Source organism: Mirounga angustirostris, unplaced genomic scaffold (genome assembly GCF_029215605.1).
Source record: "Mirounga angustirostris isolate CCGP_5_RB_7025 unplaced genomic scaffold, mMirAng1.0.hap1 SCAF_1, whole genome shotgun sequence".
Lineage (NCBI taxonomy): Eukaryota > Metazoa > Chordata > Mammalia > Carnivora > Phocidae > Mirounga > Mirounga angustirostris.
Window position 1 is genome coordinate 148,621,016 of NW_026991709.1, and position 25,198 is coordinate 148,646,213.

General features: G+C 41.6%; 1 protein-coding gene across 1 annotated transcript in view; it reads left to right on the forward strand.

Moving 5' to 3' along the window:
- The first annotated feature begins 1,703 nt into the window (after window positions 1-1,703).
- Window positions 1,704-25,198, forward strand: part of SCN11A (sodium voltage-gated channel alpha subunit 11) — a 92,553-nt gene continuing 69,058 nt past the window's right edge. Inside the window, exons 1-6 of the mRNA XM_045904025.3 lie at window positions 1,704-1,860; window positions 9,575-9,885; window positions 12,584-12,702; window positions 13,959-14,060; window positions 21,043-21,171; window positions 22,666-22,769. Coding sequence (XP_045759981.1) covers window positions 9,613-9,885; window positions 12,584-12,702; window positions 13,959-14,060; window positions 21,043-21,171; window positions 22,666-22,769 — 727 coding nt within the window. The 5' untranslated portion in view covers window positions 1,704-1,860; window positions 9,575-9,612. The remainder of the gene's footprint in view (window positions 1,861-9,574; window positions 9,886-12,583; window positions 12,703-13,958; window positions 14,061-21,042; window positions 21,172-22,665; window positions 22,770-25,198) is intronic.

Genomic DNA, 25,198 nt, shown 5'->3' on the forward strand with positions numbered 1-25,198 from the left:
GTTCTCCACAGGAGAGGTGAGTCTGGGGAAAGTCCTGAATGCAAACCCCATACTGCTCGGGTGGCCGGTGTTGGTGTGTTACTCTTTACAAGTCCTTACATTTGGAATCATTTGCATTTACCTTGAAGATGAAGCTAGGATGTTCTCTGAACCTTCGGAGTGGGAAGTCAGAAAATAACTTAATAGAGCTGAGGAAAATAATATTTGCAAAGAGTTTATATTTAAAAAGGCCAGGACCGGGCGCCTGGGTGGCTCAGTTGGTTAAGCAACTGCCTTCGGCTCAGGTCATGATCCTGGAGTCCCGGGATTGAGTCCCACATCGGGCTCCCTGCTCGGCAGGGAGTCTGCTTCTCCCTCTGATCCTCCCCCATCTCATGCTCTCTCTCTCTGTCTCATTCTCTCTCTCAAATAAATAAATAAAATCTTTAGGGAAAAAAAAAAGAAGTCGTAAAAAGGCCAGGACCTTTTAAGGTTATGGATGTAGAGGCCTCTTTTACCTCTTCAGACATACACATTTTTATCCATATAAAAAATGCTTATTTATTAACTCTAAGTACTTCTCCTATTCTTTGGTCTTCCGTTATTCTGAGAATCACTCTGAAATCAGACAGGGGTTTAGAATTTCTGATCACTGCTTTAAAAAGTCAGGGCATATTCATTGTGCCAAGCCTGGTACTAATCCCATGCCTGTGATTTCAGTTTCTCTGCGTGGGATCTAGGTGTTGAGTCAGTTGGGGGAGAAAAGCAACCAGGCCTTTTCCCTCTTAAAAATGAAGATACTTATATCCAGTATTTGCAGAATGTTTTTATAGCTATCATCACATTTGCTTCTTAAGACTAAGGAGGTTTGAAAGAATTATCCCATTTTATGCAAAGAAAATTAAGGCTCAGAGAAAGTGCGTGCTTCATCCAATACCATGCAGCTTTAGTGGTAGAGCTGGGATTTATGCCCAGTTCTTTTGACTAGTGTTCAGTGCCACTTCTGGCAGGATCCAAATCTGCCTGTAATTCTACCCCAACATTCCTTTAAACCTACTTCCTACCTCCTGCCCCCATGTAAACACCCATCTTGCATTGTTTATCCCTGTTGGCTGTCAGCTAGCCTCTGGAAGGTGACAATGGTTGAAAATAGCTTATGGTGTGACACTTTCCAAAGAGATCTAAATTGTTCTCGAGAATTAACAAAACAAAAACTAACTTGGGGGAGTTCAGGGCTTGAGGACAGATCCTTTATGGAGTTGCTTTGGCGGCCAAAGGATTTTCTTGGTGTCCTTTATGACAATCACATAAGCAAGCATGTGTTTTCATAGGTGGGAACCCCCAGTGTTGATGGCACAAGAAAAAAGAAAGGAAGAGCAGCTGACTGGGTGCCTTATGAACAATTTCACATTGTGGGCCTTAGTATGTCCTGGGGGGTGAAACCTCAGTGCGCCTGGGTTAGGTGGCCTACAGGCTAAGCTGCTTGCAGAAGCCCAGCATGGCTTTTCAGATAGACTCTTCGCTGTTCTCTCACCCACTTGGATGAGGCCAAAGAAAAAAAAAACCAACCTGTTTCTTTATTAATGATGCTTTCTACAGAGTTAGATTAAGCACTGATTAAAGGCAGATGCTTCCAAAATATAAATGTAAGTACCATCTCAGTCACTTCTCTGGTTACAGGGTTTCCTACACGATTCTTTAAAATCACTTTGGCTGTGTTCCCATTTGCCTTCCTCACGCTCTCCACCCAGCTTCCGAGCCGCCCCTCCCAGAAGGCCTGCAACTGCCAGGAGCAGGAGCTCAGACTCTGAGAGACTTGCTCTGTGGAGAGCTTTGAGAGGTGCCACTGGGACTGCTGTCGGAGCCAGCTTACCAAAGCAGGTAAGTCCTCTGGGCTGGGGGCAGCCCTATTCTTCTGTGCTTTCAAGGCTAGACCTGTCATTATGGAACTTGCTCTGTTTTTTTCCATCAGGATGGGGTACAGGCCTTTTGTATCATTCCTGCTCAAATCAGAGTCAGGAACCAGTCACAAGATGCATGGCTCAGGTGATGGGGTCCATGGGGGTAGTTCTCCTCCTTTCAAGTGCTCTGAGAAGGCCTGGGGCCATGGGGACAGGAGATGGCTACCTGGCCTGACAGGTGCTCATAACACTGGACTTCATGTCAGGAATTGGGTTTTTCTAGAAAAGATATGTTCAAGTCTTATATCCTGAGACTATCATGCAAATCCTCCAAATAGTTTCTGAGTTCACTGTGGCCAATTAAACTTAATCAGAAATTAATGTACACTTAAAAAAAAAATTCTTTTTTTCTGAAGAGCTAATCAACCTGGGATTGAATTTTGGATTGAGATCGATTGTGTCAAAATCTGTTAATGTTCATTTGTTTTCTGATTTTCATATGGGTATTATTTTTTTGTAACCGGCATTAATGGACATGGCTTCTGTGTCACCAAAATTAAGATCTTGTTGTTTAGACCACCACCCAAAGTGGACAAAGGGGCATCTTACAGCATATGGTACCGTTGGGCTGTCTGGGTTGGGTGGATGGGAGGGTGTCATGGTGGGGGCAGTGGAATGCCTGTGGGAGTGACAGGTGAATGAAGAGGTGGCAGTGAGGCTGATGTTCTGGGAAGTACATCACACAGTGAGGGTGTCATAGATGCCGCCCAGCCCAGCTGGGAGCTGTGTGGTTTTCTCATCCTGACTCCCTTCTCTCACCTCCGTGAGATGTCTTAGCTTAGGCAGGTAGGTGTATTACATGGTGGTGATTACTTGGGATTGAGATTCTCTAGCACTTCCTTATGTGACCATAGGCAAGTATCTCAATTTCTTTGAGCCCTTATGTTTTCTTCTGTAGAATGTGGATGATAAAACAATATCCACCTTGTAGATTTCCTGGGAAGTTAAGAGAGATTATGAGAGATAATCCATTTAAAGCATTTGACCCAGTGCTTAGCCCATAGTTTATAGCTCTTATTAACCTCAGTGTGGTGTTTCAGGTTGTATGGAACAGATCCACATCGAAATATTTTGGTCATGCAGTTACAAACCTCTGGTGACTTTCCCAGTGACTTCCCTTACTGGTTAGGGTAAAGTGTGAGGATCAGGTTGTCCAGTTTGGCTTCTTTTTTTTTTTTTTTTTTTTTAAGATTTTATTTATTTATTTGACAGAGAAAGACACAGTGAGAGAGGGAACACAAACGGGGAGTGGGAGAGGGAGAAGCAGACTCCCTGCCGAGCAGGGAGCCCGATGCGGGACTCGATCCCGGGACTCCAGGATCATGACCTGAGCCGAAGGCAGTCGCTTAACCAACTGAGCCACCCAGGCGCCCTCCAGTTTGGCTTCTTACTGACAGAGAAAATTGGAGAGAGACACTAGTCTAAGAAGATATAAAGTTAAAACCCCTGCCTTTTAAGAGAAGGCCACTAATAATTCACTTTCATTCCAGATGAGTATTTCCTTTCAGAAAGCCCCCAAGGATAATATTTATCTCATGAGATTGTTCTGAGGATTAAATGAGATAATGTAATATTAACACACTTAGAATTTTACCTGAAACAGGGTAGAAGCCATTAAATGATAACTAGCATTGTAAAAATGTTTGTAATATCACATTAATTGAAAATTAATGTGATATTATGAGGTAAAATTGCATATGCATAACAATGCCAGCTATGTAAACATATGGACATAAAGACTGCTGAAAAGACATATACCAAAATGTTAAAACTTGCATGTGCTAGATGACTTTGGTTTGTGGGTGATCATTTCCTTTTCTTGTTTTCTAAATTTTATTTACTGGATGATTCCATCAGCCAGAGCCCTGGCAGGAAACAGATGGTACATTCAAACTGGGCATTTTGAAGGTATTTTATTAAAGGGATATTTTTTAAAAGCAGGCAGAGTTCAGTAACAGGAACCCGTGAGGAGGCAGTTTTCAGGAGTGGTGAGAATGGGGTGCCATTACACTCACATCTGAAGGGGCCAGGAGAAGGCGGTTCTACAGAACCAGAGAGAGCCCTGTGGATGGGCCAGCTGTCAGGAGCTGTGGGGCATGGCAGCCATTGGGCAGAGAGGTGGGGAGGAAAACCCTGACCTCACTTTCCACCATTCCCTGGGTCTTTTGCTGGTACCTTGCATCGGCCAAACCCAACTAGAAGTCAGAGTTCAGGGGATCCAACTGAGGGTCCATGTGAATTAGCCGCATAGGCACTGAGCAGGGAGGAGAAGGAAGGGGAGAGGTCTGGTGGGCAAACTGCCGATGTGTGGCACAGTGAAGTTATGCAACTTTTATAACAGCTGGTAGAGTCATAAATAAGAAACAAAAGCCCTTTGCTGCCCTCAGTGTTTTCACACATGCGCACACCTCCTGTTGTCCTACCAGCTCAATGATTCCTGATTCTTCATTACCACTGTGTCCTCTGGGCTCCCACAGCACCTAAAGATCCCCCCTAGTGCAGCCACACTCACTGTGTGGTTTCATCCTCCATCTTGACTCACCTAATTCCCCACATCTTTGTAAGAACCTCGAGGGCTGGGATGGTGTTTTAAATCATTTTGCATTTCCAGCGCCCAGTGCATGAATGAGTGAGCGACTGGAGTTCAGATCTAATGCCTCTATAAGGCTTGTAGATTGGAAGTAGAGCCTGGAGCTACCTAATCTTAACTGCAAGTGAATTCTCGAGGAATTTATGGTCTCTGCTTAAGGATGTGAAGCCTCAGCCCTCTTTCCTGGATGAGTGCTTATCTTCTGTCTATTCAGCAGGAGTGGGCCTGTGAGCCTGCTGAGGGCCAGTCCTCAGAGGAGGAGGAGCAGAGCCCTCTCTGATGGGCAACTCCCCACCTCCCCTGCAAGTCTAGTGCATCACCTCAGGGAGGCCTGGCAGGGCCTCTGCATGGGCCTCCCAGTCTCTGTGGTTTCCTGTGTGAAATCATAGTTCACATGTCGCTGGCCTCCTGGTTTGGACGGCAAATTGAGATTATGCCTCCTTCCTTTATGACTCAAGGAGATTTAGAGCCCGTCATTGTACCCGATATTTTGACTCTCTGTGTTAAATCTGAGGATGTTTGGAGCCCTGGGAGGATTTTTACAGTCCTTTTGCAAATCTATAAAAGTAACACTTAAATGCACATAATTCAAACAACTCAGAAGGAAGAAATGCTGGGAAGGGTATCACACAAAAAATAAAATGTCCCCACCTTCGCCTGTGTCCTCAGTTCCACTTCTAACGCTTTCAGTGTTTCAGTGTTCCGGTCATTGTCTGGCTAACTCTAATTGATTCTCTTATTCTTCTATTTGTTTGATTCATCAAGGTTAAGTAGCAGTTATCGAATTGCCTCTGTGCAAGATGAGGAATTTAGTGTACTGACAGTAATCCTTCTGCTGTCCCCGTGGTTCCTCCAGTTTCTGCTACTTAGTATATTTTTCATTTTGTCTTGCCCTTGAGTACCTGCATAATTTTAAGGGTTAGACTTATACTCGATTGCTTGATCCATCAACCTTCCATAGAATGTCTTGATTCTCTAGGTGTTTTTTGTTTTGTTTTGTTTTTTTAAAGATTTTATTTATTTATTTGACAGAGAGAGACACAGCGAGAGAGGGAACACAAGCAGGGGGAGCAGGAGAGGGAGAAGCAGGCTTCCCGCCGAGCAGGGAGCCCAATGCGGGGCTCCATCCCAGGACCCTGGGATCATGACCTGAGCCGAAGGCAGATGCCCAACGACTGAGCCACCCAGGCGCCCCGATTCTCTAGGTGTTTAAGATGAGGAAATTGGTAGCTCGGAGTCTCCCTTAGTCTTTGCTTTCCAACTCTAGCTTGCAATAACATTTTATAACATTTATATAATTTGAATTCTATTCTGTAATTGTAATTAATTCTGCTTTATCTATAGGATGATTGTTAAAATTAAAAACTGGTATGTAACTTTTATGATACAATGATTTTGTAGCTTCTAGTCTCTAAAACCAAGTACCATATTTGGACCCATAGAGAAGGGAATGGACTCTGATGTCACTGACCTTCTGTTGCATGAAAAAGAATGTCCTAAGTGTCAAGGTCAAGTGGACTTTCTTTTTTTCCTCCTCTATCAGCTGCTCAAGCCATTTAGTTGGCTTCATACGTAAAACCTGACTTTTCGAGGAGCTATTGTTTTGATGGAACTTCTAATTGCCTTTCTTTTTTACTTATTAAGAAACCAGTTGCTTAATCATATTCTTTGTTACAGAGAATTTACTCTACTCTCGAAGGGTTTTTCTTAGGGCTCTCTGACTTCTAATTCTAGTTGGATCAATTGCTTTTTTAAGCTGATTGTAGTGCAGTTACCTGGAATTTTTTTATTGCACTCTTGGGTAGGTACACTATGTTTTGGATTTCAAGCATCCACCATTTTTTGGCTTCTCTTTTCATTGTTTGGGAGCATATACTCAAATAATTTTGTTGTAAAAAGTCATTCAGTGTCTGAAAAATTTGCCATCATACTTGATTATTAGTGAAGGTTGGGAAAGAATTGTACGTTAGCCAATTTAATTCTTCAACCAATTTTCCATGCAATGCAATCCATTTTCTGTGCAGAAAAATTTTTCAGAATTAAATATTTGAGGTATAAATTTCACAATGATGATTTGAATCATTCCAAATTTTTACCAATTATACCATATTGATTTTTATTAATTTAATTAATTTTGCATGCACAGCCTGTATTTCTATAGTCCAGTTATCCTGAGTCTGCTTTTATTAAAAATATTTGATTCTTTCATCAATTTTTTCAGTTATTAAGAAAATTTTACTGCATGTGATTTTATTTTGTCAGATTTATTTGAGTTGATATTTTTATAAAGTCCTCTTATTCCCGGGTCAATTTTTGTAGTTTTCAATGTCAACTTTAACACGTGGTTCTTTAGTTATTTCAGCATTTATAACAAATTTTAATGTGCACAGTTTCTGGGGTTCTCAATTTTATTTTGTGTTACTTATTTCATCAAGCCTCTTTTCTACTAGAGAATGAGCAAAATATCCCCAGGGTCAGAACAACAGGGGCAGAGTGTCCAGTTTCTTCTTTAATAGTCTCCTTATTATGATAGCAGCCCTGTACCGGATTCCTTGCTATAACTTAGCATAAGGTCTGGTTTTTGCCATCCAGGGTCTTTCTCGGCTCATCTATTTTCTAGGATCACCTAACATTCATATACTGTTGACTGCAGAGGACTCCATCCCTGTCTCAAATGTCTTTCATGAGCTCTAGAACCAAATACAGTAGAGTCTCATTATATTTCCACTTCATTAATACCAATTCAATCATATATGTTTATGAGAGAGAGGGGAGTGGAATGGAAGGGAGGAGGAGTGGAGGGGTGGGAAGAGAGAGAGAGTAATTTAAGTAGTGTGGCCAATTGCATCACCCAGCACATTCATAAAGAGCTTGACCCTGAATGAATGGAACAGAATCTAGATTCCCTATGTCATTTCAGTTGACATATGACTCACACTATGGGCATCACATTACCCTTAGTATGTTAAAGACACATATGTTGCCTTTATCATGGCCCTTAAACACAGTCTGACCAATTTGTGGATTAACTGAAGAAAGGGTAACCGGTTCTAGCACCAGAAGAAGAATTGGCTGTATTGACCTTGTTGACCACTGAGTTGGGGTGCCTCATCAGTATGGTGCCTTCCTGAGGGATTTTCAAGAGAAGTTTATGTTGTTGTTTTTTTTTAATATGCTTTTTTCAGAGGCTAACATGTAAGCTATGATTGCTCTGTATTCAAATGCCTCTTGGTTCTCTTCACTTGCAGGTTCCACAAACAGCTTCAATTCCATCTGTTTTAAATTCAGTTTATTCCCCCAAAACTTCTTCCTTCTCTAGTGCTCACTGTCTGAGTGAGCGGCACTGTGTTGACCCAGCTGCCCAAGCCAGGAACTTCAGCTCCTTCCTGTCCCTCAAATCTCTCCCTCCCCATAAAGCACTGGTCAGGGCTATTTCTTAAGTGACTATCAGATCTACCCACTCCATTAGGTCATCCTTAGTGGTTATGATTGTTGCAACAATCTCTGTAGTTCCAGCTCCTCACCTCTTTCAGCCCCTCGTCCCAAGTCCTATCCATTCTCATCAGGAAGAGGGATATTTTTTAAAAACCTGATAGTGTTACTCCTCTGTAACAACAACAACAACAACAACAACAGCAACAACCCACTCTTTAGCAACTCCCCATCACCCGCAGGGTGAGATCCATGATATTTACTAAGGATTATAGGGCCCCACATGCTCTCTCAGTGTTGACTGGAGCCTTATCTGGCCATCCATCCCACAGAATCTCCATCCGTGGCAGACAGAACCTGTTGACAGACACCATGTTCTTTTTCACCCATGGGTCCCTGTACATGCTGTTTGTTTCTCCTACCACATTCTAATGTCCTCCCTTTTTCTTGTCTATGTCTTACATCCCCTTCAGGTCTCAACTGGGACATTAAAGCTTTGGCAGATCATCCCTGATTCCCCAAGACTGGTTAGACACCTATCCCATGCACAAACATAGCACCCTCTACTTCTCTCTATATTAGCATCTGTCTTACTCTGTTGTAATTTCCTGTCTTTTATCTGTCTTCACCCCTACGACACCAGGGCAGCATAACTTGTAGGACCAGGAGGAGGGGCTGTTGTTTCTTCTCCATTAGTGCCTAGCAGTGTTCCTAGAACAGACACTGAGCACATGCGTTGCTGAATGAACAAACCAATGCTATGTTGGATTACCCATTGTAATTCTCTGGAGTGCCTTGGGAATCAATATTAGATTGGCATTCAGGTATATAAGAAAGGAAGAGGATGCTTGGCATGGGGAGTAAAGGCATTTACCCTGAGCACTACTGCATTTTCTCAGAGCCTACTTTTAAACTTGAGGTTGTAGAGGAAGTCCTTGTAGAAAGGGCTGTCAGGGATAGGGGCCAGTACAGCTATTAGCCCATGGCAGAATGACCCTGTTAGCTTTGGCAAATCCTTTCTGCTTCCTTGGGGTCTCATTTCTGCCAGATCAGGGTCTCAGAAGTAAGAAAGTTGGCATAGAATCATAGGTATTAGTGTAAATGTTTGTGCCTGTGTGTATAGCCTTTTTGTTTCCATTCCATCACATTGTAAGAACTTTGCTGACCAAACAGTGAGAAGACGCATGCACTTACAGTTTTGATTTTGCAACCCATAGCTATGTCCCAAGTAATTCCCTATTCTTTCTGCTCCTGTTCACACTACAGCCACTGGGCCACCATCTGCAGGCCCCACTTCAGTAGTTCGGTGGGTTCAGTCTTACTGTCTTGCTCAATGCTTGGGTCTCAGTTTTAGAGACTGGGCTTCTTCTGCCCATTTTTCCTGAACTTAACTTACCATTTACACCCAGGTCCTCCAAGAATGATGGCCTCCTTTGGTTTTCCCTGTGCCCCAAATTCCTGCTGTATTTACAATGGTGGTCACCTCTTCTGACCTGCTCCACAGCCAATGAGCTTCCAAGCCCCCTCACTTCACTTAATTCTTATAGTCCCCCATGACCTCATCCTTGGAAAGTGGAATTCCAGGGCAGACTGTGTGATTTCTACCTTTCAGAGCTCTCTGAGGATCTGCTGCTTATCTCTGTCTCGAGGATGAAAATGGATGACAGGTGCTACCCAGTGATCTTTCCAGATGAGCGGAATTTCCGTCCCTTCACTTCTGACACTCTGGCTACAATTGAGAAGAGGATTGCCATCCAAAAGGAGAAAAAGAAGTGCAAAGACCAGACAGCAGCAGAACCCCAGCCTCGACCTCAGCTTGACCTAAAGGTCTCCAGGAAGTTGCCTAAACTCTATGGTGACATTCCCCATGAGCTGATAGCAAGGCCCCTGGAAGACTTGGACCCATTCTACAAAAATCATAAGGTAGTTGAATGAGGTCTGGGGTGTTCTAACCATGCAGTTATAATGGCTATTATAAGACTCTCCAAACACTGATCTTGGAGTTTGCAGGGATGTCTGTCCTTCTCCTTTGCTACCACTGTTTAACCTACTTGAATATAGTTCTTGTAGGGAAATTCTAGTGAAAGTTCCTTAAAGGGGCTCTTGAGTGAGGAAATGTGAGCTCTGGGCTCTTCTGATGGCTTTTTGAAAGCCTGGGGCAGTGAGGACAGTACTTCCCTTTCAGGAAATCTCAGAAGACCTTACCATCATCATCTCACTATGTGATCCAGCAGAGAATGGAAAACTTACCTCACCAGACTGAGTTCAGAAGGAAGGAAATTTGGGCAGAAATATGAGCTACTGAGACCATTTTCTGCTGGCAACCATAAGAAATTGATCTCTCCAGAGAAATGTTGCCTGGTATGTTCTTGTATTAGGACAGACCTAGGATTACCAGGCCAAATGGGAACTATGTGTATAAAGGAAAGTGGGGTGTGAGTGGGAAAAACAAGAAAGGGGTGAGAGATGAGGGAACAAAAACAGTCCAGTATTTCTCCTTCTTATGCCCCAGAATTCCAGGGCCTTCTTGGAGGCAGAGTTGTTAACTGTGAGTTAACTGCTGGAGGTCTTCTGCCTCAAGGCTGGAGCAGGCAGCAGCTTGGTGTGCTGCAGACAGTCCTGGGAGGATAGGTTCTGTTCTAGAATCATCTCTTCTTAGCTTGGGCTCTCCCTTTAAATCAGAAGACATGATACTCTTTTAGAGTTCTGCACACTCGTGACCCCATGTGGCTGGTACTCTCAGTAGTCATGTGAGATATATGTGGTAGTTACCACTCCACCCCGCAGATGAGGAATCCAATGACTAGATGGGGAAGTGGATTGGGCCAGGCCAAACAACCAGTAAGGAATGGAGTTGTGACTCAAACCCACGGGCTCCTTCTGTAGTCTAAGGCTACTTCCTATCTTTAGAAATTTCCATTTTGAAGAGCTACAGAGAAAGGGGTGGATTCAGCAAACAGATAGAAGGAGCTGGTACCTATCATTTTAATAATTAAAACCCTGGTGAGTATAGTTAAATACACCATTAGTTGAAATATTTAAAGCAGTCAGAGATAGCATTAATAAAATATCAAGGGGCACAGAGGCAGAGCCATATCATGCCACCTATTAATCTGGGTGATCCACCTCAAGGAGAGATTTGCTTTCTGCCCTAAAATTGTCTTTCTATCCAAAGGAAAGGCCCAGAATCCCTAAAGTGGGTCTTGGGCTCCTGAGCTCATAGCTTTCAAAGAACTCTGTGGCCCATTTCCTTTTGTTATAGAGGCAACAGAAAATATCCTACTCCATTTTTTCCTGCAGCCAGATGGCCAGCAGACAAGTAAGTTCCAGCAACTCAATGAAGGATGGTTGATGGTTGGCAGTGACTGAAGTTCTGGTACCTCAGCCAAGGCAGCATCCACCCTGCTATATTGGGCCTGGGTGATAAGGCCTGCCTTTTCTGTATAAGAACATACTGTATTATATGTCAAGTAGTACTTTTGCAAATCTTAAAGGAGCAGAGACATGGGGAAACAGGAATGACCCTCATTCTGTGAAGGCTTTTGTAACTAAAACCTTAGGGACATATAAGGGGACAGCCAGATTACAGCTAAATGGAAAAAAGGAGGTCTGGGAGTTGATGTTAGAAGCCTGTGAGTGATGGGTTGTTGTCCAGGGGCCGCTTCCTTCCCAAAGCCCAGGAAGACCTACTAGGAAGAAATGGGTGCAGGTATGGTATTCTTCAGTGGAGCAGGGTGGGCATTTTGGATGGGACAGGATACCATTTAGCAGATCTGTCCCGGGTTTGGCATCCCTAGAACTACTCAATAAAGGCCAGTAGAGCCTCCAGTAATTGTGACAGACAATCAAAAACACCCACATGCATTTCCAGATGCCTTCTGTAGGGCCTCTCCCACCAGCTGGGAACCACAGGCAGATTTGCCTGAATGTCTGTGGGAATGGGAGAACAAGTTTGGGAAATTTGATGACTTTTTTGTTGATGATCCTCAAGGTTAGAATTGATTGATAGTTTGATGACTTTTTTGTTGATGATCCTCAAGGTTAGAATTGATTGATAGACTATCTCATGTAGAACTGCTCAGGTACAACAATATGGACTCTCTAGGTCCCTGACTATTCTAAGATTTGTTACGAAGTTTTCATTTGTAACCAAAATAATTTAAAATAATCTGCTGAATGTGAATGTTCAGTACTACTTCCATCTCTCCAAGTTCCCTTCTAGTTCTTATCGCCATAGATACATACCATGGAGTACAATATGAAGGGTTTTGCTTGCCCCGGTTACTAGTCTCCACCCTTGTTTATCTGCAGGGTCTATATGCTCCATTTCTGGAGCCTCCAGAGTATTACACTGGGTAAACAGTCCACAGCCCAGTACTTATCTTGGGACTCTGAGACCTAGGCCACATGGTAGATCTGTTGGTGTCCAGAGTCACAGTGTAGGCTGGTCAGAAAGTATCAGACTTCAGAATGACAGCACTCCAATTAGAAACTGGCATGATCATAATAAAACAAGCCACACCTCAATCTGTGGTTCCACTGAATTTTCTCTAAATGAACTCATGAGAAATATTGTTTTGTCACTACATGTAATTCTTGTTGTGTTTGTTTGTTTTTGCAGACATTTATGGTGTTGAACAAAAAGAGAACAATCTACCGCTTCAGTGCCAAGCGTGCCTTGTTCATTTTTGGGCCTTTCAATCCAATCCGAAGTTTAGCCATCAAAATCTCGGTCCATTCATATCTTTTCATTGCATCTTTTACTAAGTCCAGGTCATGTGAAAAGTGCAAGAGCCCCAGATTGTTCACATGCTGGTTGAGTGGAAGTAGCTCATTCTTGGATCAAATACTGGCTGAGTGCCTACTGCTGCATGGCGGGGGCTGTGCTGATACTGTGTGTGAACAAGACTTAGCCCCCGCTCTAGGATCCTGTGGCCCCAGAAGGAGACAGGCCCAAAAGGCAGGCGATTTCGTTAGTGAGATGGGCAGTTTGGGAGTGGTAGTTGTGCTTTGGAGGCATCCAGGATGACTTCCTGGAGAAAGGATCATCTAAGTTGAGACCCAAACAAAGTTGCAAACTGTCAACCTGTGCTCTTTATTTAGCCGCTAAATGTGTTGTGTTGGACCTAACAGTGTTTAAAACTTTATGGAAACACCCTGTAATGTTAAAAGTCCAGATTTCCAACATCTTTTGAAGATGGAACCTCTATAAAGTCTAGGCCTGCATTCCTACCTGGCAAAAATCGGTGTAGTAAGGAACCACTGTCTCTTTCAGCTCTGCTTCACCACATCTCCACCCCTCTCTGTGACCCAGCATCTGCCCATTTCACCCATTTAAATGACTCCCCAAACTCTTAAGACTTTGAGTTTCCAAACTCAGTCTTAAAGAGTAAAGACAGGCAGCATTCCTGATGTGTGCAGCAGGGAGTGGTGACACCAGGCAGTTTTAGACTGGGACAGGTGAGAAAGACATATAGACTGGTAGACATAATGAAGTACTGGGGGCATGGGAAGGAATAACCATTCAGGTTGTATTCCCTAGAAGCAGAGCCTGAGATGGGGATTCTTATTTAAGTGATTTAGTTGAGGAGTGCTCTCTGGAGAAGGAAAGAGGGAAGCAGGATGGAGCAGAAAGAGGAGGCTAGTAAGAACGGGGTCTCAGCTGATCCCACATCAGCTTGAGCCCACTGGGAGCTCTGGAGCACTAATTATGTCACAGAGCTGCCCCCCTGGAAGCAAGGGGCCAGCTTTTTCTAAGTCTCAGGCAGTCAGACATGAGGAAGGGCGTTGTAGCCCTCCAGGTGAGGAGGCTGCCATTCAGCTGAGGACAGTTCTTCAGAGGAGGGGACAGCTATGAGTTGTTCTTCGCCAACACTCACGGTAAGCAGACAGGTGCACCTGCAGAAAAGGAGACCTGGAGGTATGCCCACAGCCTTTACTATGACTGATGATATGTGCCACCCTGTAGTGTACCTGCCTTAACGGACAGCGGTCACAGTGTTCAGCATGTTCATCATCTGCACCGTCATCATCAACTGCGTGTTCATGGCCACTGCCTACGGGAAGGAAAACAGCAATATAGATACCGACAATGCTGAGTAAGTGTGTGTCCTGCACACGTCTGTCCTAAGGTTTTAAACAAATACACCTAAAAGACTTATAATTACATCAGAATTCAGATATATAGAGAAAGACAAACTCACCCATAATCCCAATTCCTCAACACAAATGCTGGCATATTTTTTATAATTGTTTTTAAAATTTTAAAATAATAAACAGCACACATACAAATTTTATGTTTAGCTTTTAAGTGGTTTTCTTTGTGTTTACATAGTCTTTATAGGAATCTACTTTTATGGTTATATAATATTTTATCAGGTGAATAAACAATAATTTACTTAACCATTCTAGTATTTTACTACTATAAATATTACAACAAGCAACATTTTTGCATATAACTACTTTTTAAAAATTACTATTTCCTTAGGATAGTCTTAGAAATGGGTTTGCTGGATTAGAAGGTACATTTAATGCTTGAAAAATATATGTTGACAAAATATTTTCCAAAATGTTTGGAAAAGTTATTAATTTATAGAGTTGAAAATATTTACATTTCCTTAATTTCTGGATGGGTTGGACTTTTTTGTTTTAGTTTGTGAATTGTGTATTCCCATTTTTGCCCATGTATCATTTTTGCTTTTATCCTGGTAAATTTGAGTGAGTTCTTTGTATAATTAAAATATTAACTTTTTGTAATTTTTAGTTGGCTATTCAGACATACAAGTTAATTTTTCAACTTAGAAAGTTCTGTATTTTAATAAATATTCTCTTATATATTGTCTTAGTTTTTCTAATTTAACGTATTTACTGCTTTAGTCTTTCAGGAATATATTGAATAATAAATTGACAGAATAATAAGAGATCTCTTATTTTGATCACATATTTAACTATGTGATAGAAACCACCACAATCAACATTACAGAACATTCCAGACACCCTAGAAGTTTCCTCATGCCTCTTGGCATGTAAATCCCCTCACCCCAACTCCCAACGCAAGGCTTGATCTGCTTTCTGTCACCCTAGGCTAGTCTTGCCTTTTCTAGAATTTCATATAATGGACTCATATGGTGTATATACCATACTTTCATGTCTGGTTTCTTCCACTTAGCATGTTTTGAGATGCATCCATGCTCTTGTCTATATCACTAGCTTTTCCTCTCTTTGTTGTGGAGTTGTATTCCTTTGTATGAGTATACCACAATTTGTTTACCCATTCACCTGTTGATGGACATATGGGTTGTTTCTAGGTTTTGGTTATTATGAACAAACTTGCTATGAATATTTCTGTATAAAAGTCTTTTTGTGGATATATGTTTGCATTTCCCTTGGATAAATACCTAGGAGTGGAATTGCTGTGTGTTATATGATAAGTATATGAGTAACTTTGTAAGAAACTGCCAAACTTTTCCAAAGCGGCTGCACTGTTTCATATTTCTGCCAGCAATATATGAAGGTTTCAAAGTCTTTATTAATATCATCCTTCAATTTACTTTGAGTTTAATTTGCTCTTCTATTTCTAGCTTCTTAAGGTAGAAACTTAATTGGTTTGAGATCTTTCTTCTTTCCTTGTACAAATTTCCATCCATGCACTGCTAAAGCTTCATCTCGCAGATATTGATACATTGTGTTTTTATTCCCTTTTGGTTAAACATATTCCCTACTTCTTCTTGTGATTTCTTCTTTGTCCCATGTGTTATTCAGAAGTGTTGTTTTTTATTTCCAAATATTTTATATTTTTCTAGTTGTCTTATTGTTAATGATTTCCAATTTAATTTAGTTGTAGAGAATATACTCTGTAAGATTTCAATCTTTTGAAATTAGGAGAAACTTATTTTATGGTTCTACCCTGGGAAATGTTTCACATGCACTTGAAAGAATGTGGGTTCTGCAGTTGTTTGGTATGATATTCTGAAAATGGTCAGTTAGGTTAAGATGGTTGATACTGTCATTTAGATTTTATCCTTTTATCATTTCTGTTAGTACTTCTATGAATTACTGAGAGGCTTGAAGTCTCCATCTATGATTGTGAATTTGTCTATTACCCCTTTCTTTTTGGCAAGTTTTGCTTCGTGTATTTTTGCAGCACTATTATTAGGCATGTACAGATTTATGGTTATTATATCTTCCTGATGTATGCATTCTTTTATCATTATGAAATGTCTTTCTTTATCTCTAGTATCATTCCTTTTAGTATTTGTTTTGTCTGAGATTACCATAGCTACTCCAGCTTTCTTAGGCTCATTGTTTGTGTGGCATATCTTTTTCCATCCTTTTACTCTCAACACTTTTTTGTATTAATAGTGTATTGTATTTTTGTATTTAGTGTTTTTGTAGTAATAGTGTATCTTTTGTATTAATAGTGTATCTTTTATAAAGAGCACATAGTTGGTTCTTGTTTATTATGTGGTCTATTTTTCAATCTCTGCCTTTTGATGGAATATTTATTTCATTTGCATTTAATATAATTATGAATATGCTTGAATTCAGGTCTGCTGTTTTTCTATCCATTTTCTGTTGATCTCATCTGTTTTTTGTTCCTTTGCTCTTCTGCTGTTCTTTCATTCCTGCCTTCTTTTTTGTTAATCAGGTATGTGTAGTACTTCATTTTAATTCCCTGCTGTGTTTTTTGTTTTGTTTTGTTTTATTTTTAGCTTTCCTTCTTTGCATTACTTTTAGGTGATTGCTTCTTCTCTGTTGCTAAGTGGGACTTGGGATCTAGGTAAGGCCAGTGAGTTCAGGGCTGTGCCTTGGAACAAGGGGCATGGACACCCCCGGGAATAGAAACCATCCTGGCAATATCACTGGGGAAAATGGTCTCCCCTCTAGAAAGTTGGCTATTCCACGTAAGGAGCTAACTGATAGTACAGGGGCTGCTGCTCATTGTTTACTGCAGTGTCTCTGGAAGCCTTTGTAGTCAACCAAGTGAGATCTATGGAGGAGGCAGATCCAGGAATGGGGATTGCTCCCATAGCAGTGGTCTGCCTGGCCAGCACTTCTGGTAAGATGCAATGAGTTTTCTTTTTCTATTAATGGAAAGCAGTAGCCCAATTGGATGCTAATCTGCTCAAAGGCCATTTTCATTACTAAAAGACCCATAAGGCAGAGATATGGAAGGACCCATGTCTAGGCTGTAGGGAAGATGCTGCTGTCCCGTGGTGGCATTTGGACTGGCAATGGATTCATGAAAGTGGGGGTGGGAGAAGGCTGTTGAAAATGGTTTTATAAAAGAAGGCATGTAGCAGAGTTGTTAGGCCCATGGGGGGAGAGTTTCTTTAGTTTTGTCAGTGTCCTTTGGTTAGAAAACTTTTAAATGGGAAATTGATTCTAAGCTGATAGTTTTCAGAGAATGAATGCCAAAGTGCCCTAGGATCAGGTCATGGTGTTCTGTTAACCTACCTGGACACCACCCATGGCCCTGACTGGATACCCTAACCATGCTTGAACTGACAGTGACACACTCCAGAGGGCCTTATTTGCCTGGTGGGTTGGGGTTTCCCCATCATGAAGCTCCCAAGCCCTGTTCCCGGTGGTGGGCATGGCTCTACTCCATATCATATGTCATGTTGGACTGCCTGTCCCTCTATTGGCCAGGCTTCTGCTGGAAAAGAGAGAATGAGGGGGGTAGGAGGTGGGAGGCCGGGTGGTCAGGCAGAAATGGCAGCCAGAGGCTGTTGCCTTAATTGTCTGAGATCTAGATGGAGACTTGCAAAATCCCACAAATCTGCAATTACAGCCTTTTTCCAAAATACCCTTAACTTTGTAAGTTATACCTGAGTTTCAGGGCCGACATGAATTAATTAATCTGCTGTGTTCATTTGTCACCTAAAAGGTGATCAGCTTTAACAAAAAGACTGAAGCAGAGAGCCACTCATAACCATTTCTCCCTTGGATTTGGTTACTTTGGATTTTTCAAGTTCCCAAGACCTTAGTTCTTTAGGCTTGTGGGCTGACAGTGGCTGGATATTCCATCAGAAAAGGTCCACTTCTTTTACTGTGAAATGACAAATTGTTTAGATTGTTTGAACTGATTGTTTCTGTCCCTAAAGGGGAACCTGTGTGTGTGTGTGTGTGTGTGTGTGTGTGTGTGTGTGTACAGAACCAGCATTTTTGACAGCTTGGGATTATAACAAGAGAGATGGAATATTGTGGGGTTTTGTTGTTGTTGTTTATTTGTTTATTTTGTTTGTTTTTGAAGGAGGAAGGGGCAGAAGGGAAATAAATTAGAGGATAGATCATGATGAAAGACTCAAGGAAGAGAATGGAAATAGGTTTTTCTTTTTAATTGTGGTAAAATACAGGTTACAAAAAATTTACCATCTTAACCATTTTTAAGTGCTATTAAGTATATTCACAGAGTTGTGCAACCAATTAACCACCATCCATCTCCAGAACTCTTTCCATTTTGCAAAACTGAAACTCTGTGCCCATTGGACACTAATGCCCCTCCAATCCCTGGCAACCACCATTCTATGTTGGGTTGCTATGTATTTGATTGCTCTAGGTGCCTCATTTAAGTGGAATCATACAGTATTTGTCTTTTTGTGACATCCCTTAGCAGAATGACTTCAAGGTTCATCTATGTTGTAGCATGTGTCAGGATTTCCTTCCTTTTTAAGGCTGAGTAAGTCTAGTTACCATACAAAATTCTTACAATATATTTTTTTAAAGATTTTATTTATTTATTTGAGAGAGAGAGAATGAGAGACAGAGAGCACGAGAGGGAAGAGGGTCAGAGGGAGAAGCAGACCCCCCGCTGAGCAGGGAGCCAGACGTGGGACTCAATCCTGGGACTCCAGGATCATGACCTGAGCCGAAGGCAGTCACTTAACCAGCTGAGCCACCCAGGCGCCCCCAAATTCTTACAATATTATTGACTGTATTCCCTATGCTGTACATTACATCCCCCTGTCTTATTTATTTTATAACTGAAGGATTGCACCTCTTAATCCCCTTCACCTATTTCATCCATCCCCCATCTCCCTTCCCCCTCCCCTCTGGCAACCATCAGTTTGTTCTCTGTTTCTAGGCGTCTGTTTTGTTTTGTTTGTTTTGCCTTTTAGATTCCACATATAAGTGAAATCATACAGTATTTGTCTTTCTCTGTCTGACTAATTTTACTTAGCATAATACCCTCTGGTCTATCTTTGTTGTCATGAATGGCAAGATTTCATTCTTTTTTATGGTGGAGTAATATTCCATTGTGCATATATACCACATCTTCTTATCCATTTATCTATTGATGGACACTTAGATTGCTTCCATATGTTGGCTATTGTAAATAATGCTGCATTAACATAGCAGTATGTGTGTCTTTTCAAATTAATGCTTTCGTTTTCTTTGGAAAATGTTTCCAGAAGTGGAATTGCTGGATCATATGGTACTTCTATTTTAATTTTTAAAGGAACCTCTATACTGTTTTCCATTGTGGCTGAAGCAATTTACATTCCCATTAACAGTGCACAAGGGTTCCCTTTTCTTTGCATCCTTGCCAACATTTGCTTCTTGTCTTTTTGATAATATTCATTGTGATAAATGTGAGGTGATATCTCACTGTGGTCTTGATTTGCATTTTCTTCATTATTAGTGACCTTAAGTGTCTTTTCATATGCCTGTTGGCCATCTGTATGTCTTCTCTGGAAAACCATCTATTTGGGTCTTCTGCTCATTTTTAATAAGATTGTTTGCTTGATATTGAGTTGTATGAGTTTTTTATATATTTTGGGTATTATCCCATAGGGGGCTATGGGATATAGCATTTGCAAATATTTTCTCCGTTTAGTAGGTTGCCTTTTCATTTTGTTGATGGTTTCCTTTGCTGTGCAAAAGCTTTTCACTTTGATGTAGTTCCATTTGTTTATTTTTGCTTTTGTTGTCCTTGTCTGGGGAGACAGATCCAAACAAATACTGCTAAGACCAATGTCAAAGAGCTTACTGCCTAAGTTTTCATCTAGGAATTTTATGGTTTTGGTTCTTACATTTAAGTCTTTAATCCATTTTAAGTTTATTTTTGTATACAGTGTAATTTTTGTTGTTGCTGTTAAGTTGTATATTCTGGGTATTTACATGATTTGCAAATATTTTCTTCTAGAAGTTGTATAGTTTCTGCTCTTGCACTTAGCTATTTAATCCATTTTGAGTTAATTTTTGTACATGGTAAAGGTAGGGGTCCAACTTTATTTTTTTGCATGTGGATATTGAGCTTTCCCACTACCATTTGTTGAAAAGACTGTCCTTTTTCCACTGAATAGTCTTGGCATCTTTTTTGAAAATCATTTAGCCATATATGTTAGGACTTATTTCTGGGCTTTCTGTTCTAGTCCAGTGGTCTATATGTCTTTCTTTATACCAGCTCCACACTGTTTTGATTACTTTAGCTTTATGGTAAGTTTTGATATAAGAAAGTATGAGACCTCCAACTTTTTCTTTTTCAAGATTGTTTTAGCTATTCAGGGTCCCTTGAAATTCCATATGAATTTCAGGATAGATGTTTTTATTTCTGCAAAGAATATCACTGGGATTTTAATAGGGATTGCACTGAATCTGTAGATGACTTTGAATAGTACAAACATCTTACTAGTATTATGTCTTCCTATCCATGAACATGGGATATGGAAAGATCCAGTTTTTAGCCTTGTCATTTATTCTCTTTGTTCCTTTGCCATCATCCACTTCTGTACATCAAAGTGACAATTCTAGAATAGTGGTGACAAAATAGCGCTGATAGCCCCCAGTCCTAAGGTCCCATGTTGGCTAAAACAACTCTCAAGAATATGGTTGTAGAGCTAGGCATTGAAGAGCAGCTTTACAATTTTATCTTTGGGCCTGTTTCTCAGAAATTCTAACTACTAGAACTTGCTTAAGGAACCTACCACTCTGAACTTTGGTTTGCTGAAAATCAGAATGTTAAATGTCACATTGAAATGGAATAAAACTGCATAAAGGCCAGATAAGACAGATGGGCTCCCTGCTTTTCACATCACTTATCATGTTCCTTCTTGTTCTGAATGATTTGCTTTATAGGTATGTCTTCACTGGGATTTATATTTTTGAAGCTTTGATAAAAATATTGGCAAGAGGTTTTATTCTGGATGAGTTTTCTTTTCTTCGAGATCCATGGAACTGGCTGGACTCCGTTGTCATTGTAACAGCGTAAGAATGTCAAAGATGTTTATTGAGGAAACTCAGGGTGGGAAAGAAGCTCCTTGGCTTCCACCAGGGCTTTGTGTGGGTCTACGTGAGTAACTGTGTCCTAATAATGCCTAGAGCTCTGAGTACAGTGTTGGTTGGCCCTGAACAGCACCATGCAGCTGATTGGCCAGAGACCTCCAGCATGAATTCATTTCTAGGCCACATTCATGCTCTCATTCTTTCAGCCATTCACTTCCCAAACACTGGCCTATTATGGGCCAAGTTCTGTGCAAGATACAGGAGTTGTGATAATGAAAACAAAACAAAACAAACAGACATGGTTCTCACCCTCTTGAAACTCACAGTCCAGATGGGAAGAGAGAAAATTAACAACCATCACAATCTGGTAGGGTGAGTGTTAGGACAGGAATTGGGCATATATTGGGCTGTCAGAATGTGTAGGAGGAACCACAGTCTTAAAAATCTTTGGCTACTGCAAGCTCTCAAGGAGGTTTTTTTTTTTTTTTTTCATTTTCTCCTAGGAATTTTATAGATTTGGCTCTTAAGGTTAAGTCCATGGTCCATTTCGAGTTAATTATTATGTATATTGTATATGACATGAGGTGAGAGCTGAAGTTCTTCTTGAAGGAAAGGACATCAGTTTGGCATTAGTTGGATGAAACAGAGTCAGCAAAATAAAGAACAAGAAGAGTAATGGTCCACTGCCAGCACAATAATAATAAACCTCACATTACTTACTTTGTGCCAGTCATTGTTTTAAGCACTTTGCATATGTTTTCCTATTTAATATTCACGAAAGCCCTTTGAAGTAGATGCTATTAATAGCAGGGTTTTATACTTGAAATTCAATGATTGGGTGCTCCTAGCTATTGAAAAGTGGTGTAGTGCCGTGTTGAGGGCTCTGGAGTCGGACTGCCTGGGTTTCTTCCGGGCTTGGCCACATAGTGAGACCTTAGGGAAGTGCACTGGGCCTGGAACTGGGTAGTCAATAAGTGTTTCAATAGATTTCTATTATCAATGGATGTAGCCACAACTGCATACTATTTCAAGGAATCCTCATCTATGTCCAAATATAAAAATGAGGGGGCGCCTGGGTTTCTCAGTCGTTAAGCATCTGCCTTCGGCTCAGGTCATGGTCCCAGGGTCCTGGGATCGAGCCCCGTGTTGGGCTCCCTGCTCAGCGGGAAGCCTGCTTCTTCCTCTCCCATTACCCCTGCTTGTGTTCCCTCTCTTGCTGTGTTTCTCTCTGTCAAATAAATAAAATCTTTAAAAAATATATATATATATAAATGAGCACAGCCTCCTGTGCAACTGTAGTCCACAGCAATAGAGAATATTACCAGACCCTGAGATGAAGGTGAGGCTGAGAAGGTGAGGCCCCAGATTTCACCATGATAGACACAGGGCCCATGTTTATTTGTGGCCTTTGTGGAGATATACAGTGTGGCTATAGGACTGAGTAGGCCCAGACTTTTCCTATGCTTTGTCTTATAGGTTTGCAACATACATACCAGAAGCCAGGGAAAGCATCTTCAGTCTGTCATCCCTGCGTACCTTCCGAGTGTTCAGAGCTTTGAAAGCAATTTCAGTGGTTTCAGGTAAGTCACTCTGATTTTCAACATTGCCTCTTAGCAGGAGGAATGTTCTTCTATATATAAAATTTCTCAAGATGGGGCGCCTGGGTGGCTCAGTTGTTACGCGTCTGCCTTCGGCTCAGGTCATGATCCCAGGGTCCTGGGATCGAGCCCCGCATTGGGCTCTCTGCTCTGCCGGGAGCCTGCTTCTCCCTCTCGCACTCCCCCTGCTTGCGTTCACTCTCTCTCTGTGTCTCTCTCTGTCAAATAAATAAATAAAATCTTTAAAAAAAAAAATTTCTCAAGATGTCATGTAAACCAAAACCAAACAAATTCTGCTTTACTCATTTGTTTGATCATTCAATAAATGTGTATTTGAGCATATGTCTAGACACCATGCTAGCTGCTTGGGGTATATCATAACAGTGAGTGAACAGACAGAGGTCTCTGCCCTCATGGAGTTCACATTCTGGGTCAGGGTGGGGAGACAGACACTAAGCAATAACAATAATTAAGAGGTAATTATCTATCCTGTTTAGAAGGTGATATGTGCCATGGAAAAATAAAAAGGAAAAGTAAACAACATGAGGGCTACTGGAAGTCACAGGGGTTCAGGGATGCAGGATGCAGTTTTCAATAGAGTACTCAGAATAGGTGTCATTGGGGGATGGGAGATAGGAGAGGATTTGAAGGCAGTGAGGGAGTTTCATAAGCAGATATATGGGAGAGAGTGTTCTGAGCACAGGTGACAGCCAGTAGTGCAGGCTGAGGAATAGAAAGGATATAGGTGGGGCTGAGTAGACAGAGTGAGGGGCTGCGTGGTAGAAGTGGGACCACATAAGTGAAGGGGAGGCACATAACCACTAGGAGGACTAGGGCTTTGCTCTGAGAAAATGGGGGCCACGTGAGGGCTTTGAGCAGAGGAGTCACATGATCTGGCAGGGGTTTTGTTTTGATTTGTTTTTATGGAAGTAGAGGTGACACACAATGTTACATTAGTTTCAGGTGTACAACATAGTGATTCCACAATTCTATAAATTATGCTGTGCTCACCACAACTGTAGCTCCCATCTGTCACCATATGATGCTATTACAATACCATTGACTATGTTCCCTATGCTGTACCTTTCATCCCCATGACTTATTAATTCCAAAACTGGAAGCCTGTGCCTCCAACTCCCCTTCACTCTTTTGTTCATGTCCCTCCTCCCATCCCCCTGGCAACCACCGGTTTGTTCTCTGTATTTATGAGTTTCCATTTTGTTTTGTTTGTTCATTTGTTTTGTTTTTGAGATTCCACATGTAAGCGAAATTATGCAGTATTTGTCTTTCTCTGTCTGACTTATTTCACTTAAGCATAATACCCTCTAGGTCTATCCATGTTGTCGCAAATGGCAATATCTCATTCTTTTTTATGGCTGAGTAATATTCCACTGTGTGTGTGTGTGTGTATAAATATATATATACACACGTTTTTATACATACACCACATCTTCTTTATCCATTCATCTAATCTGACAGGTTTTAAATGGACTACTCTGGCTGTTGCATGGAGAATAGAATGTGGGGGAGCAAAGGTGGAAGCAGAAAGATCAGATAGGAGGCATGGTGATCATCATGGAAATGTGCCACTCAGATCTCCTGCTGCAGGGAGCATAGCTGACTGATGATCCCAGCTGCCGCATCTTTGGATTCACAACTGCATTCATGTTCATGCCAAGATCACACTTTCCCTGCATGTCAGGGGGACTAGTGCAGGCCCATTCCTAAAGGATAAAGTCCTAAAGGACTTTAGCTCAGGGGCTCCTCAGGAACCTGGTTGAGACTCTCTCACAGTGGCACTACAGTCTGAGGCTCTTCTTGTCCGGTCCTCCTTCCTTACCACTCTCCTTTCCCAGGTGTCAGCCCTGTGTCATAGTCTGATGCTCTCCCAGCCAGCTGTACTCGCTTCCCCTTCTTCTTCACAGGCAGGTCATCCAACAGATCTCTTGCACTTCTGGTTCCAGTGGATCTGCTTCTCAGAGAACCCAAAATGACACAAGAGGCCACTGTCATAATCCAAGAAAAGAGATGGTTGTGCTCTCAGATCAGATGGTGGTAGAAGAATTGGTAGACAGTTGTCCGACTCTATGAATTTGAAGGTAGAAACAATAGGATTTCCTGATAGGCTGATTGTATGTGTGATGTGAGCAAAAGAAAAGAGTCAAGGATAAGTCAAGGTTTTTGGCCTGAGTGACTGGAAGGGTGGAGTCATCGTAGACTGACACAGGGAAGGCTGTGAGAGGAGCAGGTCTAGGGATCAGATGAGGAGTTAGCTTTGGATGTGCTCTGTTTGAGATAGCTGTGAGACATCAAATGGAAGTATCAAGTAGGTAATGAGGTATACAAGTCTGGAGGTCCAGGCAGCAGCTTGGGCTGGAGATATCATTTTGGAAATCATGAGCCTATAGATG